The 18,346-nt window shown below is 32.9% G+C and overlaps 3 protein-coding genes across 3 annotated transcripts; 1 reads left to right on the forward strand and 2 right to left on the reverse strand.

The window, feature by feature from the left end:
- The first annotated feature begins 6,484 nt into the window (after positions 1-6,484).
- LOC125221984 (casein kinase 1-like protein 9) lies at positions 6,485-12,740 on the forward strand. Its single transcript, XM_048124352.2, has 14 exons — positions 6,485-7,087; positions 7,206-7,246; positions 7,830-7,899; positions 8,092-8,240; positions 8,338-8,433; positions 9,181-9,251; positions 9,923-9,984; positions 10,077-10,140; positions 10,330-10,414; positions 11,169-11,295; positions 11,434-11,507; positions 11,592-11,649; positions 11,767-11,897; positions 12,200-12,740. Exons 1-14 carry the CDS (start codon positions 7,012-7,014, stop codon positions 12,461-12,463), a joined length of 1,368 nt encoding a protein of 455 aa, XP_047980309.1. The 5' UTR covers positions 6,485-7,011; the 3' UTR covers positions 12,464-12,740.
- Positions 12,741-12,905: 165 nt separating this feature from the next.
- On the reverse strand, positions 12,906-15,401 carry LOC125221985 (vacuolar protein sorting-associated protein 2 homolog 3-like). Its single transcript, XM_048124353.2, has 11 exons — positions 15,266-15,401; positions 15,115-15,159; positions 14,977-15,011; positions 14,849-14,899; positions 14,637-14,741; positions 14,484-14,555; positions 14,286-14,357; positions 14,104-14,184; positions 13,551-13,586; positions 13,407-13,462; positions 12,906-13,328 (listed from the first exon to the last, which is right to left on the reverse strand). The coding sequence occupies exons 1-11, from the start codon at positions 15,297-15,299 to the stop codon at positions 13,277-13,279; spliced, it is 639 nt and encodes a 212-aa protein (XP_047980310.1). The 5' UTR covers positions 15,300-15,401; the 3' UTR covers positions 12,906-13,276.
- Positions 15,402-16,388: 987 nt separating this feature from the next.
- LOC125221989 (large ribosomal subunit protein eL14y) lies at positions 16,389-18,302 on the reverse strand. The gene is made up of 5 exons (XM_048124358.2): positions 18,174-18,302; positions 17,985-18,086; positions 16,942-17,071; positions 16,753-16,865; positions 16,389-16,623 (listed from the first exon to the last, which is right to left on the reverse strand). The coding sequence occupies exons 1-5, from the start codon at positions 18,174-18,176 to the stop codon at positions 16,567-16,569; spliced, it is 405 nt and encodes a 134-aa protein (XP_047980315.1). The 5' UTR covers positions 18,177-18,302; the 3' UTR covers positions 16,389-16,566.
- Between the last annotated feature and the right edge of the window lie 44 nt (positions 18,303-18,346).

An 18,346-nucleotide genomic window follows, 5' to 3' on the forward strand; every position in this document is an offset into this window, starting at 1 on the left:
AGACCCACTTTTACTCCTTATCCTTAGCTAAAAGCACAACACCCACATCCGTGCTCTTCTGCAAGGACAAGCTCAAGGGTCCCACCATTCTATTATTCAATTTAAATACTCCAATTACTAAAATCATTTCTGCATTATAAAAATACATTAAAAAATAAAAATTACATAATTAAAATCCTAAAAAATAAAAATTACATAACTAAAATCCTAAAAAATAAAAATACATAATTAAAATCCTAGAAAATAAAAAAATACATAATTAAAATGTGATTTTTTTTGTGTTGAAGTGGGGGTATTTATAGATGAAAATGTGAATTTTGGGGGGGAAAATTGAAAAATAAATTAAAAGTGGGTAGAAAATGGATATACTTTTTTGGGAAGTGGGATTTAAAAATGTTTTTTAAAATTAATTTCAATTTTTTATTAAAAATAATAAAAATTTGAATATGCCAACGGCTTAGCCGTTGGCAATCAGACAGCGCCACGTAAGGGTGCTTAGCGGCACGGACGTGCTCTTAGCTAAGAGCAGCGTCGTGCCGCTGGCACGGACGGACGGACGGCTTGTTTATTTAAAAACGTTTTTTAAAATTAATTTCAATTTTTTATTAAAAATAATAAAAATTTGAATATGCCAACGGCTAAGCCGTTGGCAATCAGACAGCGCCACGTAAGGGTGCTTAGCGGCATGACATATTTTATTTTTCTCGTGGTAACTAAAATGAGAAACGATATAATTATAGGCAATTTCGTGCTATGCGCAGTCAATTTTATTTTCTTCAAAATATGAAATATTTATTTTAAATAAAAAAATATTATTATGTAGGTCTATAATTGTAAATTTATTATAAACATATACTCACAATAATACATTTGATAAAAGTAGTAAATATTATTAGAAGTGGGGGTATTTATAGATGAAAATGTGAATTTTGGGGGAAAAAATTGAAAAATAAATTAAGTGGGTAGAAAATGGATATACCTTTTTTGGGAAGTGGGAAAATATTCTTTTTTATTTAAAAACATTTTTTAAAATTAATTTCAATTTTTTATTAAAAATAATAAAATTTTGAATATGCCAACGGCTAAGCCGTTGGCAATCAGACAGCGCCACGTAAGGGTGCTTAGCGGCACGGACGTGCTCTTAGCTAAGAGCAGCGCCGTGCCGCTGGCACGGACGGCTTTTTTTCAACCGTTATGGATGCTCTAATGAACTCGTTTCTAGTGCCCAAATTAAAGGAATATTAATAGCTTATAGTAAAACATAAAGAATACTGCTAAGAAAACATACCTCTTAGACATCTCTTTTCTCACTAAAAATCAAAAGTTAGAGAAAAATATAACTCTCGAAAACGTGCTTCTCAATCAGCCCCCCTCAATCTCTCATATTGAGCTCGAATTGGATCGACCTTATCAATCACACATATGAATGGACAATCTGAACAGTAGATTTGGAGCTCGATATTTGCCTGTAAATACACGAACTTTCAACATTTTTTGTTATTTCCCCTAAACTTTATTTTTTGAATATAAATGCATGAATTTAAACTTTTCTGATTTCCCCTCTAAATTAAAAATCAAAGCAGATGTGGCATATTAAAACTTACTAGTATCACCCACGTGCGTTGCACGACATATTTTATTTTTCTCGTGGTAACTAAAATGAGAAATGATATAATTATAGGCAATTTCGTGCTATGCACAGTCAATTTTATTTTCTTCAAAATATGAAATATTTATTTTAAATAAAAAAATATTATTATGTAGGTCTATAATTGTAAATTTATTATAAACATATACTCACAATAATACATTTGATAAAAGTAGTAAATATTATTAGTATATAAACATTACTTATTCTTAAGAAATCTATATATTTTACAAAAAAAATACTCCATTATTTAATAGTCGAGCTTCATTTCATTGCAATATAGTGACCCTATACACTAAAAATCCAAACCTTCGAAACTTAAATCCTAAACCCTTAACTTTATAATATACTCATCATGACCAACAAATGAGTCAAATATCAATAAAAAATTTCCTCTGTCTCAATTTTACTTTGTTGATCACTTATCTATTTTGAGTGTATTAGATTTGTATTCGATATCTTACACTGGGTCGGCCTACTTAATAATCCTTATTAAGAGTAGAGGTTTTTTTTTTACCTGAATCTTGTCTGTAAATCTGTTTATATGTTCATATCAAGAAAGTGTTTTACAATAGAGCTATGTGAACGGTAAACAAAAAAAATCATGCTTGCATCCATCCAAGCATCTATTCACCCAATGGTATTATTTATTGGAGCCGAAGTAGTGTTTTGTTAAAGCTAGACTTGTAAAAAAAAGTTTAAATATTAATTAACATCAGCTAAACAGAAAATGATCCTCCTAATAGGATTTAAAAGTGATAGTTTCATTATGATATAATTTAAAAATAGTTCTAACGTCACCAAATTATTTCTCACAACTTTAAAATTTAAATTGGTCTTAGATGTACTACTTTTTTGAGTTACTAATTTCGTCTTCATATACTACGATTTTTAAAATAAATAAGTATATTTGTATATAACTTTTTATTTATGAATACTAGTATACTACGATTTTTAAAATAAATAAGTGTATATAACTTTTTAAATAAATAAGTATATATTGCTATGATAAATTGTAAGTTTATAACATTGTATTAAATACGTATGTTAAACTATACTTTGCAAGTTTGGGTACATAAAATATTTTTAGTAGATACACAAAAATTTGTTGTATCCAAAAAGAAGATTAAAAAAACAATCAGAAGAGGAATGAAAATATTTATAAAGGGGAGTTTTGGGGGTATTTATGGAATTACCAAGAGAAATTACGGGGGGGTATTTATGGAATTACAATTTAAACTTAAATATATAATTTAGATACTACTCGCTCCGTCCCAGAAAGATTGTCCCAGTTCATTTTTTGTACCCGTTTTGCAAAAATTATAATAAATAGGTAAAGTTGAAATAGAGTAAAATAAGAGAAAGAAAAATGTAGGTAAGACTATTCTCTACATTATTCTCTTTTACTTTACTATCTCTCTACTTTAACTATGTATTATTATTTTTGCAAAGCAAGTGTGGAAAAAGAATTTGGACAATCTTTTTGGGACGGAGGGAATATAATATAGCCATTTAAGAATGAAAACTATAATAATAAGTTAAGGCGTTTTCCATTCATGTGCATAAATAAATGACGTGAGTTATGGAATGTGATCATGGTTGCCCTTTGGCTTTTCAACTCTTATAGCCTTAAAATTGTTGTGTTTACATTTAAATTATGGAATCATTCTAGTAAATTGTATGTAGTAAATTTATGAGAATTACTCAATTAATATTCTATTTAAATAAACTACTTTATTGTTGGACCAGTGAGAAACAATTTATTTTCAAGTAGTAACACATATTCACAATTAACATTTTTTTTCAAGTGAATTATATTGATGTCACACAGTACTCTACAAATTCTTCAAAAACTTTTCACTTTTACTCTTTTCTAATTATCAAAAAGTTAAATATTAAAACTTTTTCGCTTTCTCAATTTTAATAAAAAATTAGTACTACTAATAAATTGCGTAAAGATGAACATTGTTTAGGGATGTCCCAATTCTCTTAAGACTGTTAAAATATTTAGATAAATTTTTTTAACCATATATAAATGATGCTCTAGCTATTACAATTGTAAAAAAAACAATCATAAGAGGAATGAAAATTACAATGAAAATATTAAAAAAAATACAAACTGTAAGTTCAGTCGAGGAAAGTCATCTTTCCACAAGACAAATTATGTTGTGCTAAGGCTCTCGGATTGACGTATTATCTCAAAAAATAAAACGACTCCCTCCTAGCATGTAGAAACACCTCAGACTCGCTACACACTGAAAAAATTGATGGAACTATGAAAATCAAGTAATACAACTCCTTATAAAATACGCAATGTAGAGCACTTGAGAAATGAGGGAGGATGCTTTTAGTGGTGTGTATTCCATATATAATTCCAAGCCTTTTATAGGCATAAAAATAAGAATATAGAAAGACACACCTTTAACAATAAAATTAAGATAATTAAGGTTATAAGAGTTGAAAAGCCAAAGGGCTACCATGGTCACATTCCATAACTCTTCCATAACTCACGTCATTTATTTATGCACATGAATGGAAAACGCCTTAACTTATTATTATAGTTTTCATTCTTAAATGGCTATATTATAGTATCTAAATTATATACTTAAGTTTAAATTGTAATTCTATAAATACCCCTGTAATTTCTCTTGGTAATTCCATAAATACCTCCAAAACTCCCCCTTTATATATGTATAGATAGATGTGGCAATTGAAACTATATTATTTTTATTTTACTATTTGAAAAAAATGAAATTAAAATTCCATATCATCACATTATTCACATCTTCTCTCCCATTCTTTGTCTCCTGCTCTTCTGTCATATTTTCTTGCCATCTTCTTTCTTCCCAAACATTTACCATGTCCAAATCCTTCATTTACTCAAAATGGATTTAAAATGAATAAGAATAAAAAACTACTCCAGATGGTCCTTGCATAATTCATCAATTTTCTCCATCGATTCTCACAATGGCACCGAGACCCTTCATATTTTCTTGAACTCCAACCTTTCTTGCTTCCCAAACCCTCACAAATAAGCTTAGAAATTGTAATAGAAATATGGTTTCTTTTCAACTGGAATTGCTATAAAATCATTTTCATTTATTATAGAAATTTGAAATGAAATTCGGGAAGAACGAAGTGAGAGAGATAAATGAGATGGCAGAATGATGATATGGAAGTTTAATTTCAATTTTTTTAATTTATAAAATAAAAATAATATAGTTGTAATATGCCACATCAGCTTTAATTTTTAATTTAGGGGAAAAATCAGAAAAGTTTAAAGTTCATGTATTTGTATTCAAAAAATAAAGTTTACGGAAAAAAACAAAATATGTTGAAAGTTCATGTATTTACAGGCAAATAACCCTAGTATAAACATAATGACCTCGTTTCTAGTGCCCAAATTAAAGGAATATTAATAGCTTATAGTAAAACATAAAGAATACTACTAAGAAAACATAACTCTTGGACATCTCTTTTCTCACTAAATATCAAAAGTTTGAGAAAAATATAACTCCAAAAACGAGCTTCTCATCACCCCCTCAATTTCTCATATTGAGCTCAAATTGGATCGACCTTATCAATCACACATATGAATGGACAATCTGAACAGTAGATCTGGAGATCGGATAACAGATGAAGACCAACTCACGGAATAATTGGTTATATGAGTTTCATTGTACTAGAATCGTTCTTAATTTGCCCAATCCATCGCGACCAATTTGACATTTCCAAATATACTTGTTTATACAAAATATAAAGTTAGATTATTTTTTATCAAGATAATAGGTAGCTACAATAATGAATAGACATCAAGAAAATGAAAAGAGTGGATAATTAAAGATACGTAAAAAGAGAATGTAGAATAGCATCAGCTTGATATCCACCCCACCAACTCCAATAAAATATTAAGATTTGTTATGATTAATTAAAGCATTGGGGGACAAAATTATTATGATTGCTAAAAACTCATGAAACTAATCCACATTCACATATATAGGATTAAAAAATAATTAGATGGTAATTCACCTTTTGATTAGTAGGGGCATGCACGTTTGTGGGTGGAAACAACATACCATCACACGTTTTCAAGAATCATTCACTACTTTAATTATTTAAGTACATATTTTTTGCCACATCAAAAATTCATTATTGATGAAAATCATTTACATAATTTACACTGAGTTGATAAGGTGATCAAATCCATAATTATGTAAAATATACTCTACTAGATATAGGTGTATACGCTTATTAATAGCCAAGAGCCCTATTTCTCCGTTGGCATGACCGTATCTTGCAATTGTATTAATTAATTAAAGTTAAATTATAATAAACTTAATTCAAAAGTATTAGTAATATTTTATAATTATAATTTTATTATCGCAGATATATCGGAACTTGATTTCAAGTGTAATTTATTTGTTAGATAATTATAAATATTTACATTTACAAGCAAGCCACCTAATATAAAATCATTCATATAAGGTTGACCCTTTTTAACTATGAACTATTCAACGATTAGGTTATATCCTATCATGGATATTGAATAATTTTAGAATATTAATTATTGTAAAATATGAGGAAATTTTGCATATTTTGTTTCCATATTTGTTTTTTCCTAATTTTATTCTATATTAATTTATTTAATTTATCTTTGGTACATTTTATTCTGTTTCCATATACTCCAATATTTAGATCCTATGTAAAAAATGTCACAATTATATTGAAAAGAATGAGAATATAAACAAAAAAAGAAAATAAAATCACTTCAATTTGCTCTCTTTATTTTCCAACACAAATCGATAATCAATCATCAATCTATTGCAGACTCCTCTCTCTCTCTCTCTCTCACACACACACACAGCGCACACACTCGCGAAATCCATTGTTTTGCTCTCCCAAAACTATTTGCCCGCCCCCCCTCCTTTTCCATCATCTCTTTCCCCAATTCTCGCTCATCTGTCTCCCCTTTGTATTGTTCGTTATCATCATTACTACCACTCTTTAGATTCGTTGATTTGCTAAAATACTCATCCTAATCAAAAGCTTACTCCGTGTTTATTTTGATCGGTTGTATTCTGGGTTTTGATCAATGATGAGTGATTTTGAGTTCGTGATTTAGGGTTCGTCTCGCCGACGATGTAGTTCGAGGAAATAAGGACTCGATCGATAACTTTTTGCTTATTTATTGATTCAATTGTGGGGAGTCCGACTTTTGGGATTTTTTTTGTTGCGTTATTTTTGGACTTTTTTTTGGCTCCGATTAGTTTTTCTATCAAAATTTCCGATTAAGGCGTAGTCGACAGGAGTTCTGTTGATTTTATTTTGGAACTTGGGGTTTTTTCTTAATCCGGCCAGTTGCCATGGATAATGTTGTGGGCGGAAAATTTAAGCTTGGGAGGAAAATTGGGTGCGGTTCATTCGGTGAACTCTTTTTAGGTATACCACCATTCGTCATTTAGTTGACTCCGTTGTTTGCTCTTGTTGGATTGCTGTAACGGGCTTGAATGTTTCTTCTGATAAACAAAGATATACTAATATATCTTTCTATATGTAGGCGTGAACATACAAAGTGGAGAAGAAGTAGCCATCAAGCTGGTATTTTTCTTTAGATTTTTCCATCATCTTGTTGAAGTTTGTGTTTAAGTGATGAATGTAGTGAGTTTCATGTATTTGTCCGCCCAATATATTTTGGCTTATCATGTCATCTTTGAAATTTGCAATTATCAATCTTGAGCGTGGGACTGACTTATAGGGTACTTATTCCGCTCTCATGATATTGTATTTCTCATCTTAATTGATGGAGTACTTAATAAAACTGAGACTTTGAAATACAGGTTAGAGGGTGCACTGTAAGTTTTTGCCCTTGTCTTAATGAGAATACGCATAGCACATGAACTTAAATAACCAAGTAAATGCTTGTTTGTCATGTGCTAAAATGAAGTTAATAGTGTGTGTATAATATATCTCACACACGGGCCTCATCAGAAATTACTGAAGATCTATGCATGAGTTGTCTTGCCATTATGTTTACTTATCTCTGATACTGTGTTGTATCCTTGTGCATTTAAGTTTTTATTTGTTTATTTATTAATGCTAAGAAGTTGCATCTTATTTGTACAGCCACCATTGATTTTTTTCATTGTTAGTAATATGGTTTTATTGTTGCTGCTGTTGGCAGGAGTCAGTGAAAACCAAGCACCCTCAGCTTCAGTACGAATCAAGAGTTTATATGATTCTCCAAGGAGGAAGTAAGTTGCTCCCTAATCCTAATCTCCTCAAACACACTCAAAATTTAAACACAGGCTACTGCATAGAGGCATATGTACCCTGATTAAGTGTATGCAACTGAGAAATCAGTTCTTGGACTGCTCTTCTTTTGTTTGTCAACACAGTAAGTTAATTTGAACATAAATCTAAAGTGTTTTGTCTCATATGTATAGCTGGCATTCCCAACTTGAAATGGTTTGGAGTTGAGGGCGAATATAGTATTATGGTGATAGACCTTCTAGGGCCAAGTCTGGAAGATCTATTCAACTATTGTAACCGGAAGTTTTCCTTGAAAACAGTGTTAATGCTCGCAGATCAGCTTGTAAGTGGTTGGGACTTTCAAAGCCCATTCGTCAGCTCTAATTTTTGGGGTATTCAGTTTACTGAAAAAAAAACTAAAAGTTGTTTTTAATTTGTAGATTAATAGAGTTGAGTACATGCACTCAAGAGGATTCCTTCACCGGGATATAAAGCCTGATAATTTTTTGATGGGCTTGGGTCGCAAAGCAAATCAGGTATGCCTTTTATTATATAGACATCATACTTTTATTTGTATTAGTGCTGAAGCCTGAAGTAATTACCTTGGCGTTGTTAATTTTTGGAGTACTTATTTCGAAGACTGTTGTTCTGATTTGTTAAATGAACTCATCCTCATCTCCAGGGATTATTTAAATTCTATATTACTCCAACAGTTTCTTTCTCCATTGCATCCCTTATAAGATGACCCTTCAGTCTCCAGTTTATGCAAGTGTTTTCACGAACATTTAATTTTGACTTTTGAGAAAGCAATTGATTTTCCATTTTTAAATAAATTGGCTGAGAAGCCCCCATGACGTGATTGCAAATATTGCTGGTAGGTCAAAAGACATTTGAGGAATAGTTTTTTGAAAAAGTATTTACCTGTAAATTCCATAACTTTCTCCATATTCTAGTATTGCATATCAGTTTTAAAATCTATCTGTAAATAACTGAACAATTGATTTTTTTTTTCTAATTTGGCAACCAATCAAAATTCCAGCCCTTACATGGCACTATCGGACGTCAACCAAAACGATGTGATATTGCAGGCAAACAGTGTTGTATTATACAGTACTAAGGAATTTTCCTATGATTAAAAGCAGAGTTTCTATTTTCATTTCAATTTTGGGCTGAAATCTCTAACTTATAGTATTTATCAGTTATCACACAAAGTGGCTTCTGACGAATTGTTATCTCCGTGCTTGTGTCTTCTACTTGTCACAATATTGGTATTTATTTTGCAGGTTTATGTCATTGACTTTGGTCTTGCCAAAAAGTATAGGGATCTTCAGACTCATAAGCACATACCCTATAGGTACCTTTACATATCTTTCCATGGTTTCCGTTTGTGCAGCATTATAGTGTGCATATGTTCTATACACTCTTATTTCTTAATTGGCAGTGGCACCACTTACTTTGCCAGAATTTTTTTATTTTAATTGCAAGAAAATGGCTGCGCTAACGTGCAATGGCTTTCTGTGAGCCCTAAAGTACTTTTTTCCAAAGTGGAAGCATGTAGAGGAATTAGAAGACCAGTTGAACAATACTGAAGTTCTTTTGTTTTTATTGGCATATGGCATCTGCTCATTAGTTTTTTTCACTACATGGCTCAGTTGGTTGAGCCAAGAAATACTGGATTTCAAAGGATTCCAGCAACCTTGGTAAAATTAATTAAGATTATGTAGTTTGGCAAAGTTTAAGACCTGAAAGGTTGAGAAATATGAATTATTCATTTCAAATTTACACTTCCTCTCCTGATGACAGATAGATACTTACGTTGAAGCATGATAAACATCTTTGATGTCTACTAAAATTTTCTTTTGTTATGGGTTTTATGCCTTCCTGTCCCTTAATTGACCATGGCAACTTACTAAGAATCTTGATTTGATCACAAGTTAGTTTTGCCTTTTTTGGTAATCGACCATTTCTGCAATTTAATATTTGACTCGACGTTCTTACTATTCCCCCTTTAACATTTGATTCCAGGGAAAATAAGAATCTCACTGGTACAGCTCGCTATGCCAGTGTCAATACACACCTTGGGGTTGGTGAGTAATGTATTGTATTAGAATGTTTATTCCTTCTTCGAGATTTGATCAAATTTCCATAATTTTATTTTGTATATTATTCATGTATTCAGAACAAAGCCGAAGGGACGATTTGGAATCTCTGGGTTATGTCCTAATGTACTTCCTGAGAGGCAGGTTGGTGATATGTGTGTTAAGACAGCTCGTGTATCTTTTGAAATAATAAAAAATAATTATAATAAATAAAGGATATTGTAATTAATATTTATCAAATCTTTTTGTCATCTTGCCTTCCTTGTTTTGAATTATTATCTAACAAGTGTTCAAGTTTACTTCTTTTCCTTATTCTGTATATGTTCTTGGCAGTCTCCCTTGGCAGGGATTAAAAGCTGGCACCAAAAAGCAGAAATATGACAGGATCAGTGAGAAGAAAATGTTAACTCCTATAGAGGTCTATATTCACTGTGCTATTTACATTTTTTATTGTTGTTGGTTATGCATGTTTTGCTGCATTTGCTAATATTCTAAATTTGGTGATAGCGTGAAAATAAATCGTAAGTACCTGTTCTATTTTTTACTACATGATTTCTCTTTGTAATGGTGATGGAGAATTGATGGAGGCTGTGTTTTTAATTTATCTAATGAATGCTTTCTCCATTTCTCATGATTAAACCATTTGAATATAATTTTGCTGTCTAAAAGGTCCTAGTATATTATATTTCTTAATTTACTTTCTATCTTTATTTTTTACTACTACTAAAAAATTACCTAGTTTTTATTTCACCAAGTGTTTGCAACCAACCTGCCTTGCTTCTTGTCATGGGTCCTCATCATGTTAATAAACATGTCAGTATGTTGGATATTCCTAAACACGCTCTGAACTGTATAATATAGTCTTTCTGTTGTGAAACCTTACTTCCATGTTTTCAGATGCTCTTGGTTTTCTTCACCACCTAGTTTCTTTTTGCGTGGCTGCGTCAGTAGGATTTAGTTAACAATAGTATCTCAATTTTTGAAAACTACATAAAATGTACCAGGGTTGTGCATATCATGCATGGGAGAAGCAGAGCGTGTATGAGTTTTCTATTGTGCTATTGTCTGATCCAAAATATTCTAAGGACTAAATTTCTATCTTTTTTGGGGTTTATCTTGCTACAAGCACTTAATCAGTCACAGAAAGTTTAACTTGATCATATTTACCACAGGTGCTGTGCAAATCATATCCATCAGAATTCATATCTTACTTTCACTATTGTCGGTCATTAAGATTCGAGGACAAGCCAGATTATTCTTATTTGAAGAGGCTATTCCGAGACCTATTTATTCGTGAAGGTAGCAAATAGTCTAATTGTGTCTTGATCTTGTGTGCTCCTAAAATATTTCTTGTTAAGAAGTTTTTCTGGTATTTAGCTGTTCACTTCCTCCTTGAGTATCTTGTAATTCAGCATGCACTTGCTGACATTTATGCAGGTTACCAATTTGACTATGTGTTTGACTGGACTATGTTGAAGTATCCACAAATTGGTTCAAGTTCCAGAACTAGGGTGAGTTTTTGGCTTTTCACATCCTTGCTTTGTGTACTTGATGGTGTGAACCTAACAGCTTATTGGCTATTGGCTTGCATACAGAATATCCCTGGTAATCCTGTTACTGGACCCTCTGGTGAAAGACCAGGTAGAACATCAGGTATACCCCCTCACCCTAACTCGTAATGTAGTATATACATTTGCAGACTAAGTCAACTGAAATGGATGCTGGATTAAGTCTTGTCAGCTTCTCATGAATTTTCCGCATTTTACATAGGGCAAGATCTTCGAGAAAAGTTCTCAGGTGCAGTCGAAGCTTTCTCTAGAAGAAATGCTACAAGTACTGGTCGGTATGGTGAACAGTCTAGACACAGGACATCTGAAGATGCACCTTCATCGATGAATGTGGTACCTTTTCTTTCCCATTCTGAAAAAAAATCAGCTATGAAGTAACATGCTTGTTAAATTTTTCTGCACTTGTGTCTCCTAGAAGCTGTTTTGTGCTGCTCCCTGCCCCCATTCGGCAGGTGACGACCCTGTATCTAAAATTGAAACTCAAAGAAAGGGTCTAATAGGAAAGAGTAAAGGACAGAATCTATGTTTTAATGGCCAAACATGCGCTGCAGCTGCACATCTACGTGCCGTACTTGAGTAAACTGTTAATTTTGGACTTTAAATTGTGAGTTAATTTTATTTTTTCTCAAATGCAGCAACCAGATTCAGAGAAGGGCCGCACATCGCGAAATGGCAGCTCTTCGAAGAGAGCAGCTGTTTCAAGTACCAGACCAAGCTCATCCGGTGAAGCCATTGATGGCCGCGCAGGCAAATTGGTCCCGAGTGGCGGTCGCATATCAACCACGCAAAGAATTCAACCTGGTGCTGAGCAGAAACCATCATCAGTCTTCACTCGCGCAGCTAAAGGCACTCGTGATGATCCCTTACGGAGCTTTGAGTTCCTCTCTATCAGGAAGTAATACCAGTGGCTCTTTTGAAAAGTAATGTGAAGTTGACAAAGGCCACCTATTTATGGGATCTTCACGTCATCTATAATCCTTGTAAATGTGAAATGTGTCGTAGACAATTGTTGATGCTCATCCATCCTTCCATTTGAGCATGTTTTTTTGTGAAGAGTTATTTTATGTTACTACACAATGTGTATGCTCATCCAAGGAATTGATGAGTTAAATGTGCACCACTTTTCTATCTTTACAAGACAAAATTGTAGCTATAATAAACGTTTGCGTACCTCCATACACGTTGCCATATTCTTATACTATTAACTGTTTTTAACTTTTCATAATAGTTGTTCAAAAATGTGCCTCACTGCTTCAGACTTGCAGAAGGCCAGAAACCAGACGACGATGGCTGAAACCGTTTTGGGTCCAATATACTTAAATATATATACAAATGTCGAACTCAAGGGAATATTGTTTTATGCATCGTAACAATTGTTATTGTCATCGTAAAACAACATCAGAGATGCTACATCAACTTAAACGAGACAGAATACCTCCTCAAACTTCCTGAACATACCATAAACACCTAATTTTATGGAATTTGAAACAATTTTACTGCGTTTAAGAAACCCTAACAATTGTTATCATCATCGTAAAACCAAGTCAAAGATGTTACACAAACATTTGGTAACATTGGATTAAAACTATTCCATGTTAACCACTAGGAAAAAATTTGATAGACACCGAAGGAGGACAAACACTGCTAGTCAATAAATAACTATGTGCACAATTGTGATGTTAAATGGAAATTGCAGCACCCAATCCAATAATTCAAGGATTCCTGAGGGCAGCCAGCCTCTTCTCGAGTTCATCAACATTTGAACTACAAGATAAGGACGGCAGTTGAGGTGATATCTAGGAAATGGAATGTGAGTTCAAGTGCAACAACAATTTTTTATACCTGCTGGCACCTTCAGTGTTCTTCCCAGCAATTTTTCCTTTAGGGGCAGATGATAACTGAAATAAATGGAACTTGCATGATAATTGCCCAGGAAAAAAAAAAAAGAAACTCATTGAGACATAGGGTGCTGAAAAGATAAAAAACCTGTGAAGCAACATCAACACCAATTTCATCTAGCACCTGGTATATTTCATCATAGAAAAGTAAATTAGCATATGTGGTACATAAGAGATGTATAATGTATAACGGTAGCTAAAACAACGCTTTTTGAACATCTGATGCATTTCATTATATGATCTGCAGACACCTCACAAGTAAATCACAATTTATAAAACTTGAATGCTCACTCTAATTAGTGAAGAGTAGCGGGAAACTAGAAAAATTAGTTATTCCATTAAAAATTGCTATAGGTATCAACAATATAAAGGGACCTAAATGTCTCTGTTAAATATATCATATTATAGACATTTACTGCAATGGCACGCTGAAAGATTAGGAGCCTTTAGTCAAGATGTGATAGGTAGAATACCCTTTTACAGTTTTTTTTTTGTTTTCATATTAGTTTGTTAAGATCTTTCTGATTCAAAATCCTAACTGGAAGAATTAATTGGTGTCTACTACTGTATACGAAAATAGAAGATAGCCATGAATCAATATTTTGACCAATCTATATCGGTGATTAAGTTGAAAATATCACCAGGTTTGTCAACTCTTCTGTCTCATCCTCAGCCTCATCATTATCCAAAGCATCATCAATGGCATCTGACATCATTTCAGTCTACAGGTACAAATACACACGGCAAAATGGCCACAGAGAGAAAAATGTTAACTCACATGCCGGAGGATATCTTATCTTACAGAAGACATATAGGGACTCACAGTCATATCCATTTGTGCTGATTGCCTTTGGAATTCCTGAATCACCTTCGCCTGTTTTGCCGGAGCCATTTGCTGCAATCACGTGCACCATCATAATACGAATCAAAGCTAAGTCAATCAGCCACACCACCAAGTAATTCCTATTGAACTTGTGGCTACAGTTTTCATATAGACATTGAATATGATTATTTGTTCTACCTTATTCATTGCTGACATAGCTTTACTGGCACCCTTCATACCAACAGCTACAGAAGTTTGTGCCGACATCGCCTGTGATTGAAAAACCCCTCCTAATTAGCTATATCTCACAGCTGGATCACTTAACAAGAAACATATAATCAGATTGCATACCTGAGTATGAGTCGCTATACCTCTCATCTGAGCTCGACTACTCTGTAAGTTGGCTATTTGTTGCCGAAGCCGGATTAATTGGCGTGCAAGAATTTTGGTTGCAGCCTAGACATACATGAAGAAACAAAAGATATAATTATTCTGTGCGGTTTTTCTAAGTGTTAACAGAGTCCTTAGTGTGTGTAGTGCTTATAAACCATATTAAAACATACATCATTCCCTGTTTTAGCAGTTCTTTTAATCTCAGCAACAAGCTTCTTTTCCTGTATCATCAACAATCATCCCATGCCCTTAATAAAATTAAAAAATTAGAGATATTGCATCAAGAAGCACAACATACCTCTAGTTGCAATGTGTTGATCTCCTTCTCCATGCCTAAATCAAAATCAGAGATGAAACTAGTGTGCATATGATATGAATCAAGTAACTGTAGCTGTAAGATCAATTAATCACAGGATTTAACAAAAAAAAAAAAAACCTCTGGTAGCGTTGGTCATTTGTCGTTTACTCTCCCGGACCGCCTCTGCAATCGAGCAGCACAAAAATTGAGAGAATTTAATGAAAAGATAAGATCGAGAATCTAATTTGAAGAAGTATTGAAGTGAATTGATGATGTACGGCAAACAAACCTCGGGGAGTAGGTTTTTTGGAGAAGATGTTCATTTTGATCAAAACTGTTATCGTCTCTTCTCTGTCTCGCGGCAGAAAGGAAGGATGCGACGAATTTTAATCTTATTGTGCATTCTCATGGTTTAAGTGAAATAGTTTTCATAAAAATTATATTTGAATTGAGATTATATTATGATCATATCATGTGGAATAATTTTATATTAACAATTAGTTTGATTAATCTGATTAAACCGGTGATGAAATTTAATCTTAACAACTTCGCCAACGAAATGTTAATCTTTGACTGATTAAGTCTAATTTTTATAAAAACTAGTTTAGACTTAGACGAATGAAGGATAAAGTCAGTATTCCTTCAATTCCAATTTCCACATTATTTGGTAAGTTTGGACACAAAATTGAAATCAAATTAAAAAGAAATAAAACGATAAAGATTAAATGTATTATTTTTTATATAAATAAAAATGAATCTAGTAATACAGAATCATTTGAAATGAAATAATGACTCCGGCTATAACTTGGGATGGAAGAGGTATATTTTAGACCAATATTGCAAATTAAGAGAATTACTTTCCACAACTTTTATACTTACTTGTAGAATAGCAACTGTGATAAGAAATTTATAAGATTCCCGAGTAAAATTAATTAGTGATAAATAAAGGGGTTCATGAAATTTATAATAGTTATTTATATGGAATATTATTATAATTAATTTTGTTTTAATTTAGACTTTTTTCTAACCTATTAATAAAAGTCGCACCAATTTAAAGTTTATTTCGAGTGACTTAATAGTATATAATAATTTCACTCTTCCTTTTACAAAATTGTGAGATGTTACTTTTATTTCATTTGTCATGTTATGATTGTGTAATATTTACTAATATGACATTAAAAATACACATATGGAAAGATTATTAATTATAACTTGCATATGCATTTACAGATTAACTAAAACAATCATAAACTCAAACGCCATTCATTTGCCAACAGCAATGTTACGATCGTGCAATATTTACTAATTTGACACTGAAAATACACAGAAAGATTATTAAGCATAACTTGCATATGCATTTAGAGATTGACTAAAACAATTATAAACTCAAAACGCTACTATGCTGGAAAAGATTGATAAAGTGCCAACGGCATTAAGGAGATATGCTCCCAATTCAACAAGCAAAAATATAAAACCTTCATGTTCAAACATAAATGAGCAAAATTGGAGTATCCTTACATTTGCAAAGTATTCAAGAACAATTTCCAAAATCCTAAGCCAAATTCTCATAAACCACAGAACTTATGCTTTCTAAGATGCAGTCTCTTTCTTAAGTTTTGCAAGCTCCTGCCTGACAACACCAGCCTTCTGCAAAAGCCAAAAAAAAACATATTTCAGACTTCTAGTAGATGTTCAAGAAACGAAACAAAAGCATTTCACTCCCTAACAGACATTCATAGTTAACAAATACATATGATGTCATAGTTTGATTCAAACCTTGATCTTGGCGAGCATCAGCTTGAAGCGGTCAAAGTCATTAAGAGAGGCTCTTCTCTTCTGAACAATGAGCTTCCTTCCCCATGAGCTCTTTTCCCATTTGCCTTTGACATCTGCAAGAGCAATCACTAAATTATCAACACAATCAATGCATCTTAGAGATGTGAGATTTTCTTATTAAATACACACCAGCAGCTTCCATAGCAGCAACAAGAGCTTTCTTCTTTGGAACTCTTTTGATGTCAATCTTGATGTCTGTAAGAGAAAGCCTCTTGAAGTTAATCTGGCTACGTACCATGTCTGGGGAATCAACAAGGGCCTGTCAATTTAGGCAAACAGATGATGAGAAAACAACCATTACAGCACTGATATGATAAAACAGTGCAGACGACAAGTACTAACAACAACTGTAGATATTCAAGCGCATCCTTCAAAAGGTGCACAGGAAGCCAAGCATCAATAACTCAACAGATTAGGGTTATTACACTTCATAAAAAAAAGTTTTATCTTTGTTTTATGAGTTTATGTTAGTACAAAAAGTTTGAAATTTGCACACATGATACAAAAAGTAACTCCACATTTAAAACATTCTGTTAGGCAGGCAAACCTTTGACCATGTAAGGGTGCAAAACATGAAATTATGATGACACTTATGTACATGAAAGAAGATCGAAATTCTTTGTATAACTTCAAATTTTCTGCACTGAGTGATGACACTTTCGTACATGAAACGAGAACAAAACTCTTGGTATAACTTCAAATTTTTTTTTGAACTGAGTTATAAGAATAGTGTAATTTTTCCAAAAGGATTAATAGCAATATTAGACTAGACAGAACGAAATCCACGTGCATTAATGCAAGTATTAAGTATTTAGCATCATTTGATAAGAAAACCGTAATCCTATAATAGATGCTAATGCAAGTACTAGCTAGTATTTGGCATCATTTGATAAGAAAACCGTAATACTAAAATAGATGCCAATCCAGAATGAACATCGAACGGATAAAACCACGCTGAGATAAATTACAGATTACAGATACAATCTCACTGAAGAAACTAAAATATGAAGTAGTACTACGACTACATAGCAACTAGTAAATTATCGCGATGAAAGAAAACAGGTAATCAACAGAACGTGGTGAATTAGTAAAAAATACTCCATGAAAACTAAAACCGTCCTATTTCCTAATGACGAAATTCAACCTAGCTAAAAAAATTAAGTAATGCATACCCGGTTCTGATCGACGATATCGACAATGACGACAAGCTTGCCGTAGTCCTCGCCGTAATTGACAAGGGCTACCCTTCCAATCTCCGCGAACCTCTTAAACGTCTACACAGAAAGACAATCAAATCAACACTCATAATGATCACCATTTCTACACACATATTTTAGACAGAGAAAGAGAGGGAGACTAACCATGATGAGAAGCGATCAGCTGAGGAGGAGGAGGAGATGCAGGGTTTGGAGTGAGAGCGGAAGCGTTGGAAGCGAGGTTTTGTGAAGGGAATTAGGGCTTGGAAGAGTATATGTTGGGTTTCAGAATTTGGGCCTTTAATTTCAAAGCTCGGCCCAGTTAGTTAAATAGCTGG

This window comes from Salvia hispanica, chromosome 1 (genome assembly GCF_029641045.1).
Source record: "Salvia hispanica isolate PSC_SH4W2 chromosome 1, Shi_PSC_v1, whole genome shotgun sequence".
Classification (NCBI taxonomy): domain Eukaryota; kingdom Viridiplantae; phylum Streptophyta; class Magnoliopsida; order Lamiales; family Lamiaceae; genus Salvia; species Salvia hispanica.

Coding starts and splice junctions, on each gene's coding strand:
- LOC125221989 (XM_048124358.2), bottom strand. Junction 16,866..16,941: donor TGCTGCTATGGAAGCTGCTG/GTGTGTATTTAA, acceptor TTGCTCTTGCAG/ATGTCAAAGGCAAATGGGAA. Junction 16,624..16,752: donor TGATGCTCGCCAAGATCAAG/GTTTGAATCAAA, acceptor TGGCTTTTGCAG/AAGGCTGGTGTTGTCAGGCA.
- LOC125221985 (XM_048124353.2), bottom strand. CDS start 15,299: ATGAACATCTTCTCCAAAAAACCTACTCCCCGAG. Junction 14,556..14,636: donor GTATAGCGACTCATACTCAG/GTATGCAATCTG, acceptor TTTCAATCACAG/GCGATGTCGGCACAAACTTC. Junction 14,185..14,285: donor CAGCACAAATGGATATGACT/GTGAGTCCCTAT, acceptor TTGTACCTGTAG/ACTGAAATGATGTCAGATGC.
- LOC125221984 (XM_048124352.2), top strand. CDS start 7,012: ATGGATAATGTTGTGGGCGGAAAATTTAAGCTTGGGAGGAAAATTGGG. Junction 7,900..8,091: donor TATGATTCTCCAAGGAGGAA/GTAAGTTGCTCC, acceptor TCATATGTATAG/CTGGCATTCCCAACTTGAAA. Junction 9,252..9,922: donor CATAAGCACATACCCTATAG/GTACCTTTACAT, acceptor ATTTGATTCCAG/GGAAAATAAGAATCTCACTG.